Source organism: Emys orbicularis, chromosome 4, assembly GCF_028017835.1.
Source record: "Emys orbicularis isolate rEmyOrb1 chromosome 4, rEmyOrb1.hap1, whole genome shotgun sequence".
Lineage (NCBI taxonomy): Eukaryota > Metazoa > Chordata > Testudines > Emydidae > Emys > Emys orbicularis.
The window spans coordinates 112,734,471-112,759,664 of record NC_088686.1 but is presented as its reverse complement, the minus strand read 5'-3'; the positions used below and the strand labels follow the sequence as shown (position 1 = coordinate 112,759,664).

The following is a 25,194-nucleotide window of genomic DNA, read 5'->3' as shown; positions in this document are numbered from 1 at the left end:
GAATTGCCGCCGCAGATCGCGATCGCGATCGTGGCTTTTTTTTTTTTTTTTTGGCTGCTTGGGGCGGCCAAATCCCTGGAGCCGGCCCTGTTTAGGAAGAACGAGGGATAAAATCCTTCCTAAAAGAGAGCAGAGAATCAGGCTTCTTGTTGTAATTAGGCACATATAGTCCCATATCCCTCACTTTAGCCCATGTGCTTGTTCCTTGCACCTTCATTTCACAGAAATAACATTATCCTTCCTAAGATTTACAAAGAGCTAAATTTTTAAATTATTTTTGCTTATTTAAAAAACAGATACATTCCCTCTCCACGAGGGGCGGTGTTTAAACACACGTGCCAAAATCACAGAAAAGGCCCTATTGCTACTGCTGATGGCTAGAACTTGCATCACCATCCAGTAGGCAGAGTCCCTGTAAGGGAGCTGTGGCCAATCAATGTCCCTGACAGCCTCACAGGCCTTGAATTACTTCATATTGAAATGAGATGTGGATTGGTTGACCACCAGAATCCCTGGGTTTAAAAGCAGCAAGCTGTTTCCACTGGTCAAATATTAATAGAAACACTAGGCTGGGAAGTCTGAAGTCCCCCCACCCACCCTCAGCTAGGGGGTCACTGTGGAAAGAACGCCCTGTGTCTGGAATACAGGTTCTGACTTTGAATGCAGTTCCTATTATAACCTGCCCAGGTTACCAATTCTCTCTTGAGGGACAGATTTTCTTTGCACCATACCACCAGTATGATCTGCTCTTAAAGCAGCATGAAGTTGATTGGCTGGTGGTACACAGCTGATGTCAGGGTTCTTACACCATTCCCCCTCCCTGCTACCAGCATAGGAGGGGGAAGGGTAAAGGCAGCACCTGTGTGCCACGCTGTTCTTAGGCTGCATTTCAGCCTCATGGGTCTGTTACAGCTGGCACAAGTCAGAGCAGCCCTCAGGTTGCTCTAATGCAGCACAAGGGGATCAGCCCTGGACAGAGCTACAGCAGGAGCAGGGCATGCCAGGTGAGCTTTATGCCATCTTTATGCGCATACCCCTGAACTGGACCCTGTGCATCAGCCATACCACAGCACCTGGCTCATGATTTTAAATACACATTGTGTCATCTATATTACATATAGATGTATGCACACTCATACACACACAAACAATAGCTAAATGTTTGAATGGTTCAAAATAAGAGACCCAGCTATTGTTGTAACAGCTGAAGTGGCCTGGTCTTGCCTGAATGCTGACCTGGCTTTTCTTCTGGAGCAGATTTTAACAGCAATCTATGGTGAATCTAAGCCTATGGGTAACTGAGGTTTTGGTTGCTAAGTCTATACAGTAACATTTCACATACAGGGCTAGAAAAATGGGTCTGATATAAGCCTCACTGACTTCATTTGAACTCTGATGATTTACACCCGATGAGGATCTGGCCCCAAAATGCCTAAAATAAAGAAATATGGCAAGAAACCGATCAGGGTTTTCTCCTGACCTGTCGTTTTGGGTGTGGCTGAGGCTTCAATGCAACGCCCAGGCAGGGGCTCTGGGACAGATTCCATTCTCCAATACAGTCTGTGCCTCAGGCGCGCTATGTTCGGTACAGAAGCATTTTCTGACCTCTTTAAAGGCGTCCGTGGCTGTTTCTTGAATCAGTTGCTAACTTTTTTCCTATTGCCATCACCCCCGTCAATTAAAATACATTTAAAAAACCCAGCTAAGAGAGAGTATCCCCACAGTTCTGGGGCAGAAATATCTTAGAGTGGAGGTGTGTCTGTAGTATTCCTCTGAATGGCTCTAAAACAAAACAAAACAAAACAAACAGATTCTGTTTCTGCCCTTTAGGCTATATAGATTGCCTCAAAGGGGGGCCTTTCCCCCATTTTATTTAACATCAGAAATACCAGGCCCTGACTTCCTTCATATTGGTGGAGGACCAGAATGGTAATATCACAAGAGGCTGAAAACTGAGCTGAACCTCTCTAGGCACGGGGAAGGGATACTAAAGCCTTGTCCACACTGGGAGATTATTCATATATTTGCACCAATGTCACTGAACCAGTGCAAACAAGCTGCACTGGTGTCACAAGTGCCTTGCACCAGTACAACTACCCCAGTTTGAAATCAAGGGAAAAGGAGCCGGGGGGCAGGGAAAGTTTCCTTGACACAACAGATCATTAAGAAGAAACGCTAGGATGCCAAGAGGGTGGTTATCATCCCAGCTCAGAAGCCTGGGTAGTTGTGATGGAAAGGCCTGGCATTGAAGCAGAATATAGTGAAAAAGATAAAAGCACCATTTTCCCCCCTGTTTGCATTGGACTCTGCAATAAAGTGATCTGGTTTTATTGGGTTATTTTTCCAGGAGAGGGCAGTAGGCTAACATGCCAATGGCACATGATCCCTACAATAAAGCCAGCAGGTGGATTGGATATCCTGAATGACTGCATACCATCTCTTGGTGCAGCAGGGACTCTGGTTACTCCGGAAGAGGTGAGCTGGTACCTCCTCCAGATGGCTTAGCTAACACTTTTCACCCAGGACACAGGCAGAGCTGGAACGCTGCCTGGAACTGTGTGCTCTGATATGGTGGATTCCAGCTATGGCCTAGATCGTGGCTAGCTGCCCACGACCAATTGGCACCATGACACTCACGCACGCGATTAGCAGCTTCAGCAAATCCCCATGCAGGATTCAGAAACAAATCCCGCCCTCTGAGCCCTAAAGGAAATAGTCAATGCAATTACGTTGTTCTGAAACAAGCCCTTCCTTCTTTGGATTTTACTCCAGCCTTTCTTCCAGGAGAAGCAGCTCGCAGCCAAAGCGGAGACGGGACCCCTGAAAACTGATCCCACCACGCTTTCATTCACACGTCATCATGCTGGTCTTGCTGGTTTTCCTGGCCCCTACCCAAGTGCCAGCCTGGCTTGGACATGTTGGATCCTCCTTACCCCAGCCCTCTGCTTTGCCTCCTTGCACGCTCATTGACATTGCTGGAAGGCTGTCCCCTCCACGTCTTCACCAATGGAACACGGTGGCAGGACTGGGGGAAGATGACCCCTGGTTGCAAGGATGGATCTAAGTGTGAGTGAAGGGGAGGGGAAAGGAGCTTTGCTGCAGGATGAATGAAGGGCTCACAAGGACATCCACCTACACCACATGCTCTTGCTAGTCTGGGAGGCCATCCAGCCTTTAAATAAATGCTGGGATGCCGGTGAGCTCGCCTGCTCCACACATCATATGGTGCCAATAGCTCTGCTCACCCCCCCACCCAAGGCTGCATCTTCAAGACGATCAGACTGTGGGTGAAGGTGATGCAGATGAGGCCAACAGTGAACCCAATGGTGCTGTTCCCCATCCTTTACGGGGTCTGAGCCCCATCCCCCTCCTTGTGGGCTTGCTGTTGCATGTCTGTGCAGCACATTTGACAGGGATGGGGCTGGGACCAGGCTGGCAGTGGCTGGCACAAAGGATGGAGGGGCTAGGCAATACTACTTGCTATAACCTCAAATGGGGCCTGGAGGCTGCAGAGATGGGTGCCAGCAGGCAGACAATCTCTCTGGACTCTACCCCCTCATCACCATTCAGGTTAACACAGCCTGACCTCCGGCGTGGGATTCAGCACCAGTGCCCTCCAGGCCTTGAATTCCCTGGCTCAAACACAAACGCCCCTGGTCCCCACACTTGGGCTCCCCCTTCACCATGGCCAGAGGGCAGTGGACTCCAGCAGCCCCTTCCCACCGGCCTGAATGTAATCCGCACGGTGCTCTCCAGAATGGGAGAAGTGCGTGGAAGTCTAAGGTGCCACACCAGGCCTCGGGTGCTTGGATCAGTGTCCCCCGTGGAAGTGCAGGGCCCCCGAGTGGTGACAATAACAGCAGCAGATGAAAGGGCGGTGGCTGGGGATTAGGATTTTCTTTTTTAGACTAACCAGCTTCTTGGCTTCAAAGGCATCTCTGTCATCCCGAAGCTTCTTGTTCATCTCTCTGCTCCAAAGGAAGGTGAGAGAGAGACAAGCAGAGTGGTTACCAAGCGCTCCTTGGGAGCAGGGCAGACCCCAACACTGGAGAGCTAATTAGGGAAATAAGGACGCCCTTCCTGCCAGATGGGTTGGGTGGGGGTCTCAGTCCAGATAACGATGGGACTCCATAGTATAATCTCCTCCCCTGGATGAATCGCTGGGTGAGAACCTATGGCCTGGGTTATGCAGGAGGTCAAGCTAGATGATCATACTGGCCCCTCAGTGAATCTGTGGATGCCACCGAAATACATTAAATATTATTACAGCTTCCTGGAGAGACAAAGAATCCATATGGTGCTTCAGCAGCGTTAGCACATCTGGAAACAAGCTAGCCAGAAGAGGACCAGAGCTAATGAACCAGTTCAAATCCCTCTGGCTATTGGTTGGAGGATTCCCAACTCCCACCCCAAAGAGTCACTAATTCTGGATGCCAAGGAGCTCTCCCAGAGCAAACAAGCAAGCTTGAGCACTGCTGGAGTTTTGAACCTATTTCTGTCTGTGGGGTGGATAACACCGCTGACCTTTCCACCTCTTCTCTAGTCTCCTGTCTAGGGAAGTAGCAGTCTCTCAACACCCCCCTTACCTGAGGAGCTCCAGCTGTCGAAGAAGGCTTTGTTTCTCTTTCTGCATGTTCTTAGAGACTCTGAACACATCCCTGTGTAAAGGGAGGGGAAAAGAAAACAAGAAAAAGAAAAAGAAACAAGGTTAAGTGAAAGACTAGAAAGGATGGAAAATCTGCCTGCCCCCACAATTGCACTGTCTCTCATGCACACACAAGTGATGTTGCTAAAGGTACAAGCTTGCCAGCTTCAAAGATAGTTCAGTGGATAGCGCATTGGCTTTGGAGCCAGCAGACCTGAGTTCTACTCCGAGCTTTGCCACAAGCCTACTGTGTGTCCTTGGGCAAATCACTTTCCTTCTCAGCACCTCAGTTACCCCACTTGTAAAATAGGGATAATGTCATAGCTAGGTTGTGGGCAGCCCAACTTAGTAATTAGACCCAGAGTTTGCAGTCACAATATAGGAATTAAGAGTTGGCTGGGTCAGGATACTGGGAGGTCAGAAGCAGGAGACAAGCTAGAGGCTCAGGAACCACAAGTCAGATGCTAAGAGTCAAACTGGATGGAGATGCCAGGAAATGGAGCTGGAAGCACAAGGCATGCAGTCCAGAGCAGGATGGAGCCCAGTTGTTCAGCGAGGTTCCTGCTGCTGGCTTACGTAGGACCAGTGGGCCACACTGGGGCCAGGCTTTGTAGGTCCCACATAAGCTGCTGCCGGTTGGAGTGTGGCTGCTCCCAGAGAACCTTGTGGGCCCAGGTTTGAGACCCATGGGTCATGACTGATAATGATACATGCAGGGCTGCCGCTTCCACTAGGTGACCCTAGGCGGTCGCCTAGGGTGGCAGGATTTGGTGGGGTGGCATTTTGCCGTCCTTGGCGGAAATTCGGAGGCGGGTCCTTCACTCGGGACCCGCCGCTGAAGTGCCCCGAAGACGCGGAGCGGAAGGACCCCCCGCCGCCGAATGTTCAGATGAGGAGCGCTGCTGCCTAGGGCGGCAAAAACCCTGGCGCTGCTCCTGGATACATGCCTCTGTTTGTTAATGCATCATGAGATGAAAAGCTGCTATGTAAGAACTAAGACTTATTATTAGGTAAAGGCTGAAAAGATGCACCCCACAGTGGCTGCGATACAATTATTGTAACCTCTCTAGCTGAGGCTACAATAAACTGGAGAGCACATGAAAGAAACTCCCCTACTGCTTTAAATAAAAATTCTTTGCCCTTATACAGTGCTTTCCAGCCAAGCATCTATTAACACATTAATTTAGCCTCACAACTCCCCTAGCAGGGGACTATTAGTATTAGTCATGTTTTATCAATGAGAAAACCACCACAGGGAGTTGATTACTTGTCTTCCCCAGGATCAGATATTGAGCTCATGACAGAGCCAGTAATAGAACCCAGGTCTCCAGCTTCCAAGTGCTGTTCCTTAACCAGTAGACAGCTCCTCTTACTGGGTACCAGGTAAGTCATGCTGCACAAGCAGCTACCAGCTTCCACTGCACATTCTGTAACCGCTATCCAGCCATACCTGTCTTTCTGTTCCTGTTCACACTGAGCCTCCTTCTGGAGACGCTCCAGATGCCCCTTGGCCACCTCCAGCTCCCACTTGCTTCTCTCCAGCTGCTCCAGGAGGTTTTCATTCAGAAGCTGGAGCCGCTTGTTCTGCACCCGAGTCTCCAGCTGCTCAGAGTTCAGAGACTGTATTTGATGTTCCAGCTGGGAAAGAGGAAAAAAGGCAAAGAATAGTAAGAGCCACCTGCCAGATTCAGGAAGCCACAGCCGTACAATGGGCCAAAAAAGCAGATACACAACGTGCTATCGAGGAGCTGCTCCAGGTAAGCTGCCCAGAAGGACGTGGATAGGCTGTCAGCATTACACTCAGTGTGACGTAAAGCCACAAGCTGGGTATTTCACAGCCTGCTATCCTGTGCTGACCCCCCTGAACCGATAAGTCACAGCACACAAATGTGTGCACAATCGCACCCCACTGTGGAACGGCAATATCAAAGGAAAAAGGGGAAGAGAAGGCTGGAGAAGCAGCAGTAACTCTGCTCACCTCACACCAAGAATAGGACATTATTATTTACTGGTTGTATTACAGTAGTACCTTGCAGCTGAGTCCTGGCCCAGGAACCCAGGCTGACAGGTGCTATACAAACAGAACAAAAAGAGCCACCCCCCCCCCCCCCCAAGAGCTTACTATGTAAGTATACAACAAGAAACAACAGATGGATACAGGCAGACACATGGGGAGCACAAGGAAACGAAGAGACAACATTGGTCAGCATGATAGGCAGTGGTCTCAGACGTTCATTGAGGTTTGTGAGTTTCAGGTTAGGTGTTTGCTTGGCAGAGGCAATGAGTGAAATGATTAGAACTGGAAGTCGGGATGCCTGGAGCTCACTCAAAATACCCCTTAAATCTCATCTTGCAGCTGCCCGCTTACAAACTGGAATGAGAAGGTTTACAGCACTTTGGCAGGGGCTTTCCCTGACAGGCCTTCATGCACCAGAATGTCAGAGGCAAGCGCCCTGCTGAGCCAAGTTTAACCCCGTGGAGACAAGTAGATGTGCGCTACATTACCTAGGCACGAGGTCGAGTTAAGGACAAGGTGAGATCTGATCTCATGCACATGCCAACCTTGCTAGGGCCCCTCTAGGAGGGGATGTGTACTCTGAACTGCCTTCTTGCTGCAAGCTTAAGTCAGACCCTTATCTGAAAGCAAGATAGAGAGAGATAAGGCAGGATCTCATGCATGGCCATCTCTCGACAGAAGACTCCCATGGAATGTAAACATCCAGCTATACTGGTGAAGCCTGGCTCTCCTCTACATCATGGTATGCTGCACCTGCTCTACCAGGCCATATGGAGACAGGTGGTGCGTGCAAACACTGGATTGCTAGGGGTATGTTTGAGCAGGGGCCATTCATCCTGGATTTCTTGGAAGGCCACATACGGAGCCCCTTATCTGAGGAAGCCTTACAGACAGCCTCAAAGATTAAATGTTTTAGCTTGCTAAGGATCCGGAGCAGACCCAGTGAATCCCAGTTACTTGAACCCCATCTCTCCAAACCGCCCTATCTAACAGATGGCCAGCATTCCTCCATGCCTGTTGATTCTCAATTAGATAGAGCTGCTTGGTGCTGTTCAAGCCATGTGGCTAGCTGGGACCCTACCATAGCCCTGAACAAGAATTAGTTTGTACGTATCTAAAGCAGACTCATTAGCTGGTCTGGTTGTGGAATCTACACAAAGGAAAACCCAGAAGACACACAATGAGCGAAATGTCTCTGATATTTTGCTTGCTGCAGATTTGCCTAGTCCATGGATTTCCAGCTAAGCCCCTCCCATCTCCTACAAGCCATTTCTGAAAACCTAGCTCTTCCACAAAGAATTCCAGATAGAGCAGGTCGCAAGTTGGGTCCTTCTTCCCCCTGTGTAAAATTTTGATTTTTTTTTAAAACAAACAAAACCAAAACCAAAAATATGTTGGGTTGAAAACAGAAAAGATTTCCGTTTTCCACAAAAGCATTGAAATGTGTTGATGGAAGAACAGAGACACTTTCACTACAAATTTTTACTTAGCTGAAAACCCTATTTTTCATCCAAAAAAGTGTGAGCCTTAATACCAGCTGCGATGACTGCATGGCACTGTGTGTCTAAACTGAATCCAACCAGCTTGTACTTTAAGACAGCAATTCTCTCAGGGCAGGGATGTGCTCTTGGTTTGAGGCAGTTTGTCTGCTACACTGAGCCAGGAATACTTATGGCAATATTATATTATATATATTTATAGATATATAAAAAAATATTGCCACTTCAATATGACCACTAGGGAGTCCCCTCCCAGAGCAGCAGCTCTGCCATCCAGCATGGCTGGCCCTGACCTGACCACCTCTGACTGGCATGAGTTATCCCTGGATCCAGTCAGCAGGCGCCAGGCAGGTAATTTGCAATGAGGGAGCTCTCAAGCAGAGGGAGGAGAGCAAAACTGGGAGCTGCTTTAGGAGAGGCAGCCATTGAACATCAGGGTTTTGCTGTGTAAGGCAAGATTAGGGCCATCACTGCTGCATAAATGAAAATCGGGGCGAGGGGAACAGGGCAATCAGCTTATATGCAGCTGCGCTACTCAGCCTGCATCTCTGTCACCTCAAGCATCAGCGAGACAGGCCATCCTCATAGCGTGTCACAAGGTGCTTCCTCGCCTTTTCCCTGCGTTGCAAGAGTGCTGCCGCCATGCTCCTAGGGCCTGACCTAAAGTCTATTGCAGACAGTAGGAGTCTTCCCATTGACTTCAGTGGGTTTTGGATCACATCGCTACGTCCTTGTCAACCCATAGAGCTCGAGACTCAAACATAGAACCTCACCTTGTTTTGTCACTAGACTGTGCTGCCCCCACCTTCCCCCCCTGGCTGTGGGTTTAGTCGTGGTGATCCATACATTAGCAACCTCCATTCAGGGCCGGCTCCAGGCACCAGCTTAACAAGCAGGTGCTTGGGGCGGCCAAGGGAGAGGGGCGGCACCTGCGGCAATTCGGGGGCGGCAGGTCCCTCACTCCCTCTAGGAGCGAAGGACCTGCCGCTGAACTGCCGCCGCCGATCCTGGCTTTTTTTTTTTTTTCCCAATTGCAGCCGCCGATCGCGATCGCGGCTTTTTTTTTTTTGCTTGGGGCGGCAGAAATGCTGGAGCCGGCCCTGCCTCCATTCAAGGTAATTGCATTTATCTGTGCCAAGGTATGAAACCACCCACCTTAAAAAAGCCTGAGTTTTCCATGTAGGATACACAGGGCATCCTGAACACGTTCCCCCATGCGAGACCCAGACATTTAGCAGAGGAGTTAACCTACAGTTCACTAAGGAAGAGGAGATGGACCGTGTGGAAAGGAAATGAAGTCTGTCAATTACAGACTGGTGATTTCACTCTTTGAGAGTGGGAGTGTTATCATTCGGTCTCATTGTGCCAGTAAGGGCCACTATTTTCCCCGAGCATAGGAAGGATTTTGCTCCCCTGGTTATTTCAATGGTGGGAGATGAAGCAGATCAGACAGATATTCTACGTCCACTTCTCTGTTAGTTTTAGCTTCAGAGTCCATGGACCAGAACTGCAAATGCATTCTCCCCAAGAGGATTTGGGGATGGTCTATCCACTCCTGCAATCTTGGTAGTCACCAGATCATAAGTGTCTCTGGCACAATACGTTTATTCTTTTTGTTAGCCCTATCCCCTGGGTTAAGGGGCCTTTATCCCCACCAAGGAAAGAGGTAGAAGACCCCTCATGCCCAATAGTGAGGGGATATCAGGCAAGGTCTTGTTATCGGTTTGATTTGATACCCTCCCTCCACTCACTTGAAGATGCCTCTTCCCTCCCTAACTTGGACTTTGGTGCCATCAGATAGTACACTTGGACTTTAGAACCATCCTCTGGACACTGACTGCACTGTTTACAGTGTGCTACAGTGTATGACCTGCATCATGGTTATCTGCTGATATGGGCTAGCATCCATGGGCAGTTCCTAGTCAGAAAAATATCTACAGAGCTTTAAACACACACACACCCTCAAAATGATCTGGACAAATTGGAGAAATGGTCTGAGGTAAACAGGATGAAGTTTAACAAAGACAAATGCAAAGTGCTCCACATAGGGAGGAAAAATCAGTTTCACACATACAGAATGGGAAGAGACTGTCTAGGAAGGAGTACGGCAGAAAGGGATCTAGGGGTTATAGTGGACCACAAGCTAAATATGAGTCAACAGTGTGATGCTGTTGCAAAAAAAGCAAACATGATTCTGGGATGTATTAACAGGTGTGTTGTGAACAAGACACGAGAAGTCATTCTTCCGCTCTACTCTGCACTGGTTAGGCCTCAACTGGAGTATTGTGTCCAGTTCTGGGCACCGCATTTCAAGAAAGATGTGGAGAAATTGGAGAGGGTCCAGAGAAGAGCAACAAGAATGATTGAAGGTCTTGAGAACATGACCTATGAAGGAAGGCTGAAAGATTTGGGTTTGTTTAGTTTGGAAAAGAGAGGACAGAGGGGACATGATAGCAGTTTTCAGGTATCTAAAAGGGTGTCATAAGGAGAAGGGAGAAAACTTGTTCACCTTAGCCTCTAAGGATAGAACAAGAAGCAATGGGCTTAAACTGCTGCAAGGGAGGTTTAGGTTGGACATTAGGAAAAAGTTCCTAACTGTCAGGGTGGTTAAACACTGGACTAAATTGCCTAGGGATAAAGTCATTGCGGAGAAACTAAATGGATTCTTTGCTTCAGTCTTCACGGCTGAGGATGTTAGGGAGATTCCCAAACCTGAGCTGGCTTTTGTAGGTGACAAATCTGAGGAACTGTCGCAGATTGAAGTATCACTAGAGGAGGTTTTGGAATTAATTGATAAACTCAACATTAACAAGTCACCGGGACCAGATGGCATTCATCCAAGAGTTCTCAAAGAACTCAAATGTGAAGTTGCGGAACTATTAACTAAGGTTTGTAACCTGTCCTTTAAATCGGCTTCGGTACCCAATGACTGGAAGTTAGCTAATGTAACGCCAATATTTAAAAAGGGCTCTAGGGGTGATCCCGGCAATTACAGACCGGTAAGTCTAACGTCGGTACCGGGCAAATTAGTTGAAACAATAGTAAAGAACAAAATTTTCAGACACATAGAAAAACATAAACTCTTGAGCAATAGTCAACATAGTTTCTGTAAAGGGAAATCGTGTCTTACTAATCTATTAGAGTTCTTTGAAGGGGTCAACAAACATGTGGACAAGGGGGATCCGGTGGACATAGTGTACTTAGATTTCCAGAAAGCCTTTGACAAGGTCCCTCACCAAAGGCTCTTACGTAAATTAAGCTGTCATGGGATAAAAGGGAAGATCCTTTCATGGATTGAGAACTGGTTAAAGGACAGGGAACAAAGGGTAGGAATTAATGGTAAATTCTCAGAATGGAGAGGGGTAACTAGTGGTGTTCCCCAAGGGTCAGTCCTAGGACCAATCCTATTCAATTTATTCATAAATGATCTGGAGAAAGGGGTAAACAGTGAGGTGGCAAAGTTTGCAGATGATACTAAACTACTCAAGATAGTTAAGACCAAAGCAGATAGTGAAGAACTTCAAAAAGATCTCACAAAACTAAGTGATTGGGCAGCAAAATGGCAAATGAAATTTAATGTGGATAAATGTAAAGTAATGCACATTGGAAAAAATAACCCCAACTATACATACAACATGATGGGGGCTAATTTAGCTACAACGAGTCAGGAAAAAGATCTTGGCGTCATCGTGGATAGTTCTCTAAAGATGTCCATGCAGTGTGCAGAGGCGGTCAAAAAAGCAAACAGGATGTTAGGAATCATTAAAAAGGGGATAGAGAATAAGACTGAGAATATATTATTGCCCTTATATAAATCCATGGTACGCCCACATCTCGAATACTGTGTACAGATGTGGTCTCCTCACCTCAAAAAAGATATTCTAGCACTAGAAAAGGTTCAGAAAAGAGCAACTAAAATGATTAAGGGTTTAGAGAGGGTCCCATATGAGGAAAGATTAAAGAGGCTAGGACTCTTCAGTTTGGAAAAGAGAAGACTAAGGGGGGACATGATAGAGGTATATAAAATCATGAGTGATGTTGAGAAAGTGGATAAGGAAAAGTTATTTACTTATTCCCATAATACAAGAACTAGGGGTCACCAAATGAAATTAATAGGAAGCAGGTTTAAAACAAATAAAAGGAAGTTCTTCTTCACGCAGCGCACAGTCAACTTGTGGAACTCCTTACCTGAGGAGGTTGTGAAGGCTAGGACTATAACAATGTTTAAAAGGGGACTGGATAAATTCATGGTGGCTAAGTCCATAAATGGCTATTAGCCAGGATGGGTAAGAATGGTGTCCCTAGCCTCTGTTCGTCAGAGGATGGAGATGGATGGCAGGAGAGAGATCACTTGATCATTGCCTGTTAGGTTCACTCCCTCTGGGGCACCTGGCATTGGCCACTGTCGGTAGACAGATACTGGGCTAGATGGACCTTTGGTCTGACCCAGTACGGCCTTTCTTATGTTCTTATGTTATGTTAGGGAGGTTGTGGAATCTCCATCTCTGGAGATATTTAAGAGTAGGTTAGATAAATGTCTATCAGGGATGGTCTAGACAGTATTGGGTCCTGCCATGAGGGGAGGGGACTGGACTTGATGACCTCTCGAGGTCCCTTCCAGTCCTAGAATCTATGAATCTATGAAACCCCTAGATGGGTGAGCTTAAAAGAGCAACCAGAGAAGTATCTCTCACTTTTGTTCATAGACAATATCTATCCCGGTTCTGGAAATAACCTAATAATGGCTATACTGGGTCAGACCAATGGTCCAGCTAGCCCAGTATCCTGTCTTCCAACAGTGGCCAATATCAGGTGCTTCAGAGGGAATGAACAGAACAGGCAATCATTGAGTGAGTCATCTCCTGTCGGTCTCTCCCAGCTTCTAGCAATCAGAGGCTAGGGACACCCAGAGAATGGGTCGCATCCCTGACCATCTTGGCTAATAGCCATTGATGGACTTATCCTCCATGAACGTATCTAGTTCTTTTTTGAAACCAGTTATAGTTTTGGCCTTCACAACATCTCCTGGTAATGAGTTCCACAGATTGACTATGTGTTGTGTGAAGAAGTACTTCCTTTTATTTGTTTTAAACCTGCTGCTTATTAATTTCATTGGGGGACCCCTGGTTCTTGTCTAATGTGAAGGCGTAAATAACACTTCCTTATTCGCTTTCTCCACACCAGTCATGATTTTATTGACCTCTAGCATATCCCCCCTTAGTCATCTCTTTTTCAAGCTGAAAAGTCCCAGTCTTTTTAATTTCTCCTCATATGGAAGCTGTTCCATACCCCTAATCATTTTTGTTACCCTTCTCTGTACCTTTTCCAATTCTAATATATACTTTTTGAGGCGGGGTGATCAGAACTGCACGCAGTATTCAAGGTGCGGGGTGTACTATGGATAGTGGCATTATGATATTTTCTGTCTTATTATCTATCTCTTTCTTAATGGTTCTGAACATTCTGTTAGCTTTATTGACAGCTGCTGCACATTGAGTGGATGTTTTCAGAGAACTATCCACAATGACTCCAAGATCTTTCTTGAGTGGTAACAACTAAGTTAGACCCCATCATTTTATATGTATAGTTGGGACATTTTCCAATGTGCATTACTTTGCATTTATCAATACTGAATTTATTCTGCCATTTTGTTCCCCAGTCACCCAGTTTTGTGAGATTCCTTTGTAACTCTTCGCAGTCTCCTTTGGACTTAACTACGTTCAGTAGTTTTATATCGTTTGCAAATTTTGCCATCTCACTGTTTGCCCCTTTTTCAAAACGCTTTGCACGTTTTGCTTACCATCTCATTTATCACGTGGAAGCGAGTGAGGCTCCCCTGTATTTTTACCTCAGCATTAGGAACTGTAATAGATGCCTAACGTAAGATGCACAGTGCTTTATCATAATGCTGTTGCCAGCCAAGGTCATTCAGTAAGAGCATGGCCCTTGAAGCAGTGCGAGATTTGGGGCCAGATCCTCAGAGGACATAAGTTGGCCCAACTCCACTGAAGTCAGTAGAGTTATGCCAATTTACACCAGCTGAGGATCTGGCCCTGGGACTCTATTCTCCATCCCCACCCTGATACACATACCCACTGTGTGTGCACGGGGGGGGCAGAGAGGGGAAGGGCACAGGTCTAATAGGCTCTGAAGATCATGGCTACTACTCATGAAACCACTTTAGAAAGTCCTTGTCACAGGACATTAGATCAAAGCAAGACCCTCTCATCCAGTTTACATACAGAACGATATCATTCATCGTATAAAGAGCTGAGCACACCTTATGCAAATATTGACACGACGATTACCTAAGCAGCATAGCGTTACATGACCCAGAGCACTTATTTCTTCACTACGCTCTTTTAAGATGACGTAGCCGTACGTACAATAACGAGGAAGAGTAAACACAGTTGCCCTTCCTTATCTTGACAGAAAGGGGACCAGCTGGCTAAAACTAGGATTATAGCAGTGTTGGAGTCAGGCCAGCATTTGGTGCCTGTAGGTCACAGAGCACTAGTACCTCTTGTGAGTGGGAGGTTGGGCTAAATTAAAGTGGGATCCCCTATTTTTGGTGGCTGAAGTCAAACACCAGAAGCCTATGAGAGAAGAATGTAGGAATGCTGGCCCAGTACCACTGGGTCCTCTGATAGGCTAGTAGATATGCTTGGGGTTAAGCCCATGCTCCTGTTTAGGAAAGCTACATCATGACAGAATGGAATACATATAGTCTGAAGCAACACAGGAGATTTGCATGCATCTCAGTATGGGATTTACCATATTAGATTGCTTTGATGGTCCATCTAGTCTGGTATAAGCTTTCACAGAGAGCTTTAAATCCATAGCTCTCAAAGCACTTTACAAAGGAAGGCAAGTATGTGAGTTATAGAGAGATTAAGTCAATTACCCATGGTCACATATATCAGCACCAGAGCTGGGTATAGAACTCAGGCATCCCAACTCTCAATCTAGGACACTGCTGACATGATCACAACACCTCCTATACTCATGCTTCAGAGGAAAGCAAAGGCCACCATAATGCACATGGTCACTTGTGAAGGTACATGAACAGGTGAGAAGATTCCTTCTTGGCCCTGTGGGCGATCAACCAATACTGTGAAGCAGGGGAAGTCTATTTTTTGTCAAGGTATAAATTTCTTGGTCAAGATATAGTCAAGGTCCAGACTCCAGAGAAAATAATACACCTCTATCCCGATATAATGCGACCCGATATAACGCGGTAAAGCAGTGCTCCGGGGGGGCGGGGCTGCGCACTCTGGTGGATCAAAGCAAGTTCGATATAACGCAGTTTCACCTATAACGCGGTAAGATTTTTTGGCTCCCGAGGACAGCGTTATATTGAGGTAGAGGTGTACTAATAAAAAAACAACAATAATGATAATAATGAGCAAATTAAAAGATTTCGGGGTCCATTCAAAGTATCTTGCAGTCTGGATTCGGCCCATGGTCCGCTTATTGATTACCCCGCCGTGAAGAACGAGACAGGAGCACCCCAATTTCAGCACATACAACTGAAGTAGCATAAAATTATCCAAACGCTTTTAAAATCCAGCTGCAGCGTTTTACTCCACGAGTTATTCTGAAGGAGATAGAAAACGCAAACCACAGAGGTTAAGGGGAATTGCTGCTGGTGTGCTCATGCATGAATTGATTCTACAGCACAGCTTTGCTGGTCAGAATTGTGGAAGGACACACACACACACACGCTTTATTGTACATTATCCTGCAGAAAGAAGAAAAGATTCCAGAACGGATGGGAAATGAATATAGTAGCATTTTTAAATGAACTGTGGTAACCAGCAAGAATGCTCAGGGCAGAGCCCTGCTGGAGCAGTAGGAAGGAACTGGACTGACTGGTGCAATGCAGCCAATTATCGCCCACTCTGAGCACGACTTCAGGAGCGGGGGGGTGGGGGTGGGGTAGCTTTCAGGGTTGCCAAGGGCAGTTAAAAAGGAATTAAAGGAAGACACTGTAGGGTGCCTGTTTCTTCAGGAAGGCTCTGGGCCAGGTTACCTTTTTCTGCCGGTAGAGGATTTTCTCAAGCTCCTGCTCCTTGCTGCGCAGTTCCTTCTGCAGCAGGTTGCTCCTGTCGTGCCTCAGTGATTCCTGCACAGAGGAAAGACCCACAGATTTTGATACTGTCCACAGATCCCTGGAATGACATTTCCCAATACCAGGGAACAGAATATCATTGCTGCCCAGGATCCTGCTGCTAAATGACCCACCACACCCCCTCCTGCTTCAGAGACAGGAAAGTTCTAGGGCTCTCCAGTAAGCCTTGTATTGAAGCCAGTTTCCCACATGGTGGTTGAGTCTCCCTGGGGAACATCCAAGCTCGTTGCCGGTCCCTTGGCCCACCCATTTCCCAACTCTATTTATTTAGAATCATAGAATAGAATCATAGAATATCAGGGTTGGAAGGGACCTCAGGAGGTCATCTAGTCCAACCCCCTGCTCAAAGCAGGACCAATCCCCAGACAGATTTTTGCCCCAGATCCCTAAATGGCCCCTTCAAGGATTGAACTATTTTTTGCCTCGCACTGAAGAAGATTTACAAGGAACACCCGTCCCATTCTTCCAACAGCCTCATTGCAGGGGAGTTGCTCATAGAAGAGCAGAGCAGGGCAGGGCAGGGCAGGGCAGGGCAGAAGACACACAGCAGTTCTTCTAGAAGATGCTTCTGGTTGTCTTTATAGTCTTCCTGGATGCTAAATTCCCCCTGATCAAATGAAATCTCAATAGCCACTCTCAAGCTGACTAATATCACAGATGGGAAAAGGACACTCCACAATTAACATCTTCTGCATTGAAAACAAGAGGATGTTCTTCAGGCCCCTTGAGAGCAGAGACCACAACCTCCCAACAAGGCAGAGATAAAAAATGAAGCCCAGATTAGGCTGTAGCTGTCGTCAGTGCCAGAGCATATTAACCGAGGCTCTGTGTGGAGATGCACCATGAGCACTGCAACAGGGGGTGTCCTGGCCAAATCTCCTCCAGCTAACATAGACCCTTGCACCAGTACAAGAACAAAGCTACTGAAGATTTCAAAAGAAGTCACATGGGGAGCAGAGGCAATAGGGTCATCTCCCTTGCAAATGTAGAGGAAACCAAATATTTGCCTCATTTAAGAATCAAAATGCATGCCCAACTGAGCACATGTAGGGAGGATTTACCTGGCAGAGCAGTCGTTCCTTTTCTGCTTTGATCTGTTGCTCCATTTCTTCATAAAGACACCTGACTTCTCTGTCATGGTCTGTCTCCTTCCTATCAAGGAGAAAGAGTGTGTGATGGAGGGAGACTGAGAATGAATGTGAAAGGAAAACAAGGAGAAATAAAGAAGGAGAGGGAGTGGGAAATCTTCTCTCTCAAATAGGAGGATACAGATTTAATTTAGAATCCACACTAATAGCTTATGGGTATTGCCCCATTCCCAAGCACCTGGGCTCACATGCACTGATAAGGGATTCCATGGCCACTGGAGATCCATGGGAGCATATTTATTTGCACACAGTTTTATTTATTAGAGTCATCCATCTTAGGTACTTAATATGGCTTCCATCAGCATAGTATCTGAGTATCTCACCATCTATAAAGTATTTATCCCCACACCATTCCTGTGAGGTAGGTCAGTATGATTATCCCCATATTACAGATGGGGAACTGAGGCACATGACTTGCCCAAGGTCACACAGGAATTCAGTGACAGAGGTCTCCCAAGTCCTACACTGGTGCCCTAATCACTAGACCATCCTTCCTCTCTGCAAGGAGAAAACCATGTAAGTTGGAGCTAGGACTCTGGCTAGACGTTAATGCCAAATCTGGAGGGAATGGGCTAAGAGAGTCAATGCAGCATTATATGTAGCACAGAAGTCTTTTCCTCCTTAATCCTAGCCTCCTCCCATTTCTCCTTGTGTTTTGGAATAAGGCAACGGGTCAGGTTGCATCTAAATGAGTACCAGCTGATTCCTAGCTGCCATGGAGGCCTTCTTACCTCTTCAGTGCCTGCTCCATGGATTCCTTCTCATAATGCACCTCCCTGATGTACGATGAAACATGGAACAGGAACTCCTCAAAGTTGGCCAAGAGATCTGGCCGTTCTTTCCGAAGACTAGTCCAGAGCTCCTGAACCTCACTCTGACTGGAGCAAAGATAAGAGAAGGAGAGCCAGGGAGTTTCCATGTTATCACAGGATTGGTATTCCTTCTAACTTACACATGTTCAAGAAGAGAAGGGCTGCCCTCCATTGACCTCAGAGGTTGCATTGGATGGGCCCGTAATACTGAAGGGGGGGAGGTGGACCATAACTGGGAATAAAGACTATGAAGTAGTGGGTGGCCAGAATGAGGTAAGTCATCCCAAAACCACCCTATAAAGCTAACTCAGCATTGCCAATGCCAAGCATTGGGAAAGAAAATCATGAGTAAGGCCCCCCCCAAAATCATGAGGTTTAAAATAAACAATAAATAAATAATAAAATTGGGTTCAACCTAATAAAAAGCAGCAATTATTATAAGGCAATAATTTTAGAGCTACTTTACAAATATTAATTATCACACAGCTACTGTGAAGTAGATCAGCATTACCCCATTGTTTTACAGGTGGGGAAACTGAGGCACGGGGAGGTGAAGTACCTTGAACAAAGTCCCATGCCATGCTAGTGTCAGATGTAGGAGTCATGCCTTCCAGTCCCTTTATGCTACTTTTAACAAAAACCTGAGATGAAACACCCCCTCTCAAAATGACCCAAGAATTCAATCTGTGGTGTCTCTTTAGAGCAGTGTGGACTCGCAGAGAGAGCACTGGATTGGGACTCAGAAGACCTGGTTCTATTCCTGCCTCTGCCACTCTCCTAGGTGACCTTGGGGAAGTCTCTTCAACCCTCTGTACTTCAGTATCCTTTATCTGTAAAAGGGGAATAATGATGCTGACTTCCTTTGTAAAGCGCTTTGAGATCTACTGATGAAAAGCACAATATAACAGCTAGGATTTATTATTATTTTTCACCGTTAGAACCAGGCATCTTAACTTACTGTTTCTTTGTGCGTGACGGGGAAAAGATGGAAGAGGGCTCCAGAGCCCTGTGGGAATGGGATAATCCCTCCTAAACTCACAGCCCTTCTCAAAATGAAACAGGCATCTTAAAATGGTCTCAAGTAATGGTCTCAAATTGCAGTGGGGGAGGTTTAGGTTGGAAATTAGGAAAAACTTTTTCATTAGGCAGGTGGTGAAGCACTGGAATGGGTTACCTAGGGAGGTGGTGGAATCTCCTTCCTTAGAGGTTTTTAAGGTCAGGCTTGACAAAGCCCTGGCTGGGATGATTTAGTTGGGGATTGGTCCTGCTTTGAGCAGGGGGTTGGACTAGATGACCTCCTGAGGTCCCTTCCAACTCTGATATTCTATGATTCTATGAAATGCTGCTCACCAATAGGGTGAGAGGTAGGGAGGGGCAGAAATTACTTCTGTGCCCTATTTCTGGAGAAAATGTCTTTTGGGGCAGGGACTGTCCTTTTGGTCTGCGCTTGTACAGTGCCTAGGCACAATGGGGTCCTGGTCCAAGCCTGATGCACTAATGCAGTACAAATAATAAGGGCTGGTCTACACTAGGGGGGGGGGAATCGATCCAAGATACGCAACTTCAGCTGAAGTATCTTGGATCAAATTATCTGGGGTCCACACGGCGCGGGATCGATGGCCGCGGCTCCCCCGTCGACTGCGCTACCGCCGCTTGCTCTGGTGGAGTTCCGGAGTCGACGGTGAGCGCGTTCGGGGATCAATATATCGTGTCTTAACGAGATGCGATATATCGATCCCGGATAAATAGATTGCTACCCGCCGATACGGCGGGTAGTGAAGACGTACCCAAAGACAGACCAAAAAACGTAGACTAAGTCTTAGCACTCTCACTTTAAAATAATAAGACCTAGCTCTTCTATAGCACTTTTCATCAGTTGCCCCAAAAGCACTTCATAAAGCAGATCAGTATCATTCTCCCCATTTTACAGATGGAGAAACTGAGGCATGGGGAGGGAAGAAACTTGCCAAAAGTCACCCAGCAAAGCAGTGGTAGAACTGGGAATTGAACCCAGGTCTCATGACAAAAACCAGGAAATTAAGGGAGATCATCTAGTCCAACCCCCTGTTCAAAGTGGCCCCCTCAGGGATTGAACTCACAACCCTGGGTTTAGCAGGCCAATGCTCAAACCACTGAGCTATCCCTCCCCGAAAAGCTACCCCCCCCCGCCCCCGAAAGCTTTTATATTTGAGCTGATCAACATTTTTCAAAGGTTTTTCTCCTCAAAAAATGGTCTTTTTTTTCCAACAGTTTTTTTGCATAAATGTTGTCATTGACTTTTTTCATTTTTCATGACCTGAAATATGATTATCAATATTTTTAATTGACCCAAACCCCAGATTTTAGTAAACAAAAAATGTCCATTTTAAACTCTCTGAAACAAAAATATCAACACTTTGTGATTTCCCCTTTTCCCCACAGTTCTCAACTAGCTCAGCTTTGAATTCATCTTTTTAAAATGAAAGTTTGACTGACACAAATTCAATCTTAACATTAATTTCACTATATGTTTCTGCTGAACAGACTCCATCTAGTGGACAATACCGTGCAAAATATTCCATTTAACTGGGACAACTCTTTTACTGGGATATTTCTTGGGGGACAGAGGTGAATGGCTCTGTTTAACTGGGATGGTAATATCATTATGGTAAAAGTGAGCAGGTGGTGCTGTTTCAGATCAGTTTCCCAGTTCTTTTTCTTAGTGTGTGAGCAAGTTTTTAGTCTTAAAAGAAATGCTTGTGACGTGGTTAGTTTTGTTATGCAAGGCTCCAAAGAGGAAACTTTGTGAGCAGCAAGAGAGTTTGCTCTCTGCCTTGGTCTCTCACTGGAGTCAGTTCTTGAGTCAGAGTTGCTCCCTGGGAACTGGTCATTGGTGTTGGCAGAGAGTCTTAAAAGAAGGGATTTCCCTGCATGCTGTTTGATCATCTCTCTTTCTGAATTGATATATGTGCATAAATAAAACAAGTGACAGTTTGGGTATACCCAGACTCTACCTCACCGATTTCCCCTTCACTGGAAAACACCCAGCAAGGCCTTGGAATTCTGCTACTGCCAGGCAGAGGGGCAACGCTGATCTCAGAAGAAGGAGCAACGATATTATCAATTTCACGTACTGGGGACACATTTACCCTGTTGCAAGTGATTAAGTGGTGCTTAGACAGATATACAAGTCTAGTCTTAAAGAAGCTGTCAGATTTCAAAAGAAATAAGATAGGAATGAAGCCGGTATCATTTTATTCACTGCAGCATTTTATGGCATTTACTATCTTTTTGGAACGTTGCCTGTTTATAACCTCTTCTCTTAAATCAGGCAAGGTTGTCCATGGGGATGCTTGCTGCATGGTACATCTAAATTCCTTTGGACGGTAACCAAAGACCATTCCACCTTAGTCTAGTGAAGAAGTTATATTTTTTAGGCAAGGTGGTCAGTTCTGGTGGGGTTTAGGGCAAATGTTTAATTTAAAAACTATTTCTCTGGGCCAAATAAACTTTTGCCTGGGCTGGTGGATCAGTGACCATTTCAAGGAACATCTCAGATGAACCAACGAGGGTAGAGACTGATGATCTACATCACTGGAAAGTTGGACACTCCAGCTTTTGACTGATGTATGGCAGCTTTTTCTACCTATCATGGTTCGTGATGTATCCAATCATACGAGTCACATTTGAGCTGTGCATGTATGTCCACTGTGCCCTGCTCTTTGGAGCAGCAGCCTGGCCTAGGACCCAGCCCAACCCTCTCCTATTCATATTTAAAAGAGAATCCTGAAAACGAGGAGGGAAAAAAATCTTACCGGCTGAGGAATGAGTAGCCATTTATTTAAAAGAATGATCTCCCCTGGGGTGAATGCTCCATCTGAGGGGATGGCTAATGACGTATGCATCACTCTGAATTACCCAGGTTCTCTGGGTGTTCAGATTCAAGTCCCAACAGGGTCAATTTACTCCCTCATCTTTTCAGATGGATCAGTTAAGCTCCAGGCAGTGCACTGTGCAGTGATCTACAAATAAGACCTTAAAGACTAAGGTCCTCTGCATGGCTGTTGAAGACTTCATGGTTCTTTTGGAAAGACAAAGAACTCATCTCTTTGCTTAAATCCTCCCCATGCCCATGGTTGTGCTGCGTACTGTGCACCAACTGGTTGCCATCCTGACGACAGCGATATTTCATAGCTGAAACGTGAGTCTATAACCTGCAAAGTTCTTTGGGGAATGTGCTGCATTAAAGGCCACTGGTGAGTATTCAGGCTAGATATCCCAGACTCCCTGGCATTTCTAATGCAGCACATGAACTTGACACAAGGTTGGAATACAAAATGCCAAGGCAACACTTTTGAAAGCATGTTCTTGAAGATAACCAGCAGTGCCAGGTCAACTTCTCTCAATCTGTGCTTCACTGTAAGATCAGACCAGGACAGAATTTGAGACTTACTCTTCAAAGACCTGGGCTGCTCCGAGCTGCTCCATCATTGAACAAAATCGCTTCTCCTCTTCGTCATTTGTCTGGTCCAAATCATCTGACCAGCCTGACTCAAAGGTCTCCTCATGTCTGGAGTGATCTGTGCTCCCAGACCCTTGGTACAGCTCAATGCCTATGAACTTCCCTGCAGGAAGGGGGAGGAGGGAAGAGGGAGCAGAAAGTCACATTATATTTAGCACTAGACAAGCTCTTTGAGGGGCAGCCTGAACCAGCTTAATTAGATATGGCCAAATCCAATGGTGCCTATTAAACACTGCCCTCAGACAGCAAACAGAGAGCCTCTTCTTGTATCATTATGAATGGGACGAAATTGGTCAGTATCCAGTAAGAGCTGAAGCACCCCCCTACTGGAGGTTCAGGAACTCAGGACTTTCAGCTGATGTGCGTTTAGAGTTCAGTTCATTACACCACAGTTCAGGCATGATAAGAATGGAAGGATGGGTCTGCACTTAAGGCAGTGGACTGGTGCTGGGGGTTCAAGTCCCAGCTTTGGCACAAGCTCCTTATGTGATCTCAGGCAAGTCACTGAATCGTTCTGTGCCTCAGTTTCCCAGTCTGTAAAATGGAGATAAAAATCCTTCCTCTCTCCTGCCCTGTGTCTACCTTGACTGTTTAGATTGAAAGCTCTTTGAGGCAGGGCCTGTCTCTCGCTATGTGTTTATACAGTGCCTAGCACAGAGTCTCTCCGATCTCACTTGGGACCTCTAGGGGTTCTACCATAATATTAGTAATTCTCCTCTCACCCAGCTCATCTCCCCAAGTACTATGCTGAACAAAACGGGGACAGCTCTCTGAACAAGGCCCCCTCCTCCTCGGGTCTCAGTTCATCCAGAGCGCTACACTAGGAAGGTGGCAAATATTGGGAGTTGAGATGGAAAAGAGTGGGGAGGAAATTCTTCCTAAAGGAATACATCAAGTAGCTCTCTCTAGAAAAAAAACAAAAAAACCCAAGATTTTAATGCCAAAAGGGACCATTATGATAATCTAATCTGCCCTCTTGTATAGCATAGGCTGGAAGACCTCACGCAGTGATTCCTGCATCAAGCCCATCACTTATGTTGGAGTTATAGTGTTACTTCAGTACCTGCAAAGATACTGGAACAAATGATTAAACACTCAATTTATAAGCACCTAGAGGATAATAAAGTTGTAAGGAATAGTCAGCATGGATTTGTCAAGAACAAATCATGCCAAACCAATCTGATTTCCTTCTTTAACAGGGTTACTGGCCTGGTGGATGGGGGAGAAGCAGAAGACAGGATATATCTTGATTTTAGTAAGCCTTTTGACTCAAGGCTTGTCTTCACAGATCGAGGCTGCTGCAATCAATGCAGCAGGTGTCAATTTAGCGGGTCTAGTGAAGGCCCGCTAAATCGACGGCAGAGCGCTCTCTGGTTGACCTGGTACTCCACCTCCCCGAGAGGAGTAAGGGAAGTTGACAGGAGAGCATCTCCTGTCGATGCAGCGCAGTGAAGACACTGCAGTAAATCGACCTAAGCTACGTCGACTCCTGTTATGTTATTCACATAGCTGGAGTAGTGTAACTTAGGTCAATTTACCCCCATAATGAAGACAAGCCCTCAGTCCCACATGACATTCTCATAAGCAAACTAGGGAAACGCAGTCTAGATTAAATTAATATAAAGTGGATGCACAAATGGTTGAAAAACCATACTCAGAGAGTAGTCATCAATGGGTCCCTGTCAAACTGGGATGGCATATCTAGAAGGGACCCGCAGGAGTCAGTCCTGAGTCCAGTACTATTCAATAATGACTTGGATACCAGAGTGGAAAGTAGGCTTATAAAATCTGCAGATGACACCAAGCTGGGAGGGGTTGCAAGCATTTTGGAGAACAGAATTAGAATTCAGAACAACCTTGACACCTTGGCAAGACCTTGACAATTGGTTTGAATTCACCAAGATGAAATTCAGTAAAGATAAATGCAAAGTACTTCACTTAGGAAGGAAAAAATCAAATGCACAGCAACATAATGGGGAATAATTGGCCAGGTGGTGCTGAAAAGGATCTTGGGGTTATAATGGATCAAGATTGACTATGGGTCAACAAGGTGATGCAGTTGGCTAATATCATTCTGGGGTGTATTAATGGGAGTGCTGTATGTAAAACACGGAAGATGATTATTCCACTCTATTCGGCACTGGTGAAGCCTCAGCTGGAGCACTGTGTCCAGTTCCGGGCGTTGCACTTCAGGAAAGATGTGGACAAATTGGAGAAAGTCCAGAGGACAACAAAAATGATAAAAAGTTTAGAAAACCTGACTTATGAAAAAAGTCAAAACTGGACATGTTTAGTCTTGCGAAAAGATGGCTGGGGTGGGGGGAACCTAATAACAGTCTTCAAATATGTTAAGTGCTATTATAAAGAGGACGGTGATCAATTTTTCTCTGTAGCAAGGGAGATTTCGGTTAGATATTAGGAAACACTTCTTGATATAAGGG

At 46.1% G+C, this 25,194-nt stretch overlaps 1 protein-coding gene across 1 annotated transcript in view; it reads right to left on the bottom strand.

The window, feature by feature from the left end:
- Positions 1–25,194, bottom strand: part of CRACR2B (calcium release activated channel regulator 2B) — a 62,886-nt gene that overhangs the window by 15,493 nt on the left and 22,199 nt on the right. The window contains exons 4-9 of the mRNA XM_065404241.1: positions 22,685–22,856; positions 18,172–18,318; positions 17,354–17,444; positions 16,194–16,286; positions 6,096–6,283; positions 4,587–4,658 (exon numbers count right to left, since the gene is read on the bottom strand). Of these exons, the coding sequence (XP_065260313.1) occupies positions 4,587–4,658; positions 6,096–6,283; positions 16,194–16,286; positions 17,354–17,444; positions 18,172–18,318; positions 22,685–22,856 (763 nt within the window). The remainder of the gene's footprint in view (positions 1–4,586; positions 4,659–6,095; positions 6,284–16,193; positions 16,287–17,353; positions 17,445–18,171; positions 18,319–22,684; positions 22,857–25,194) is intronic.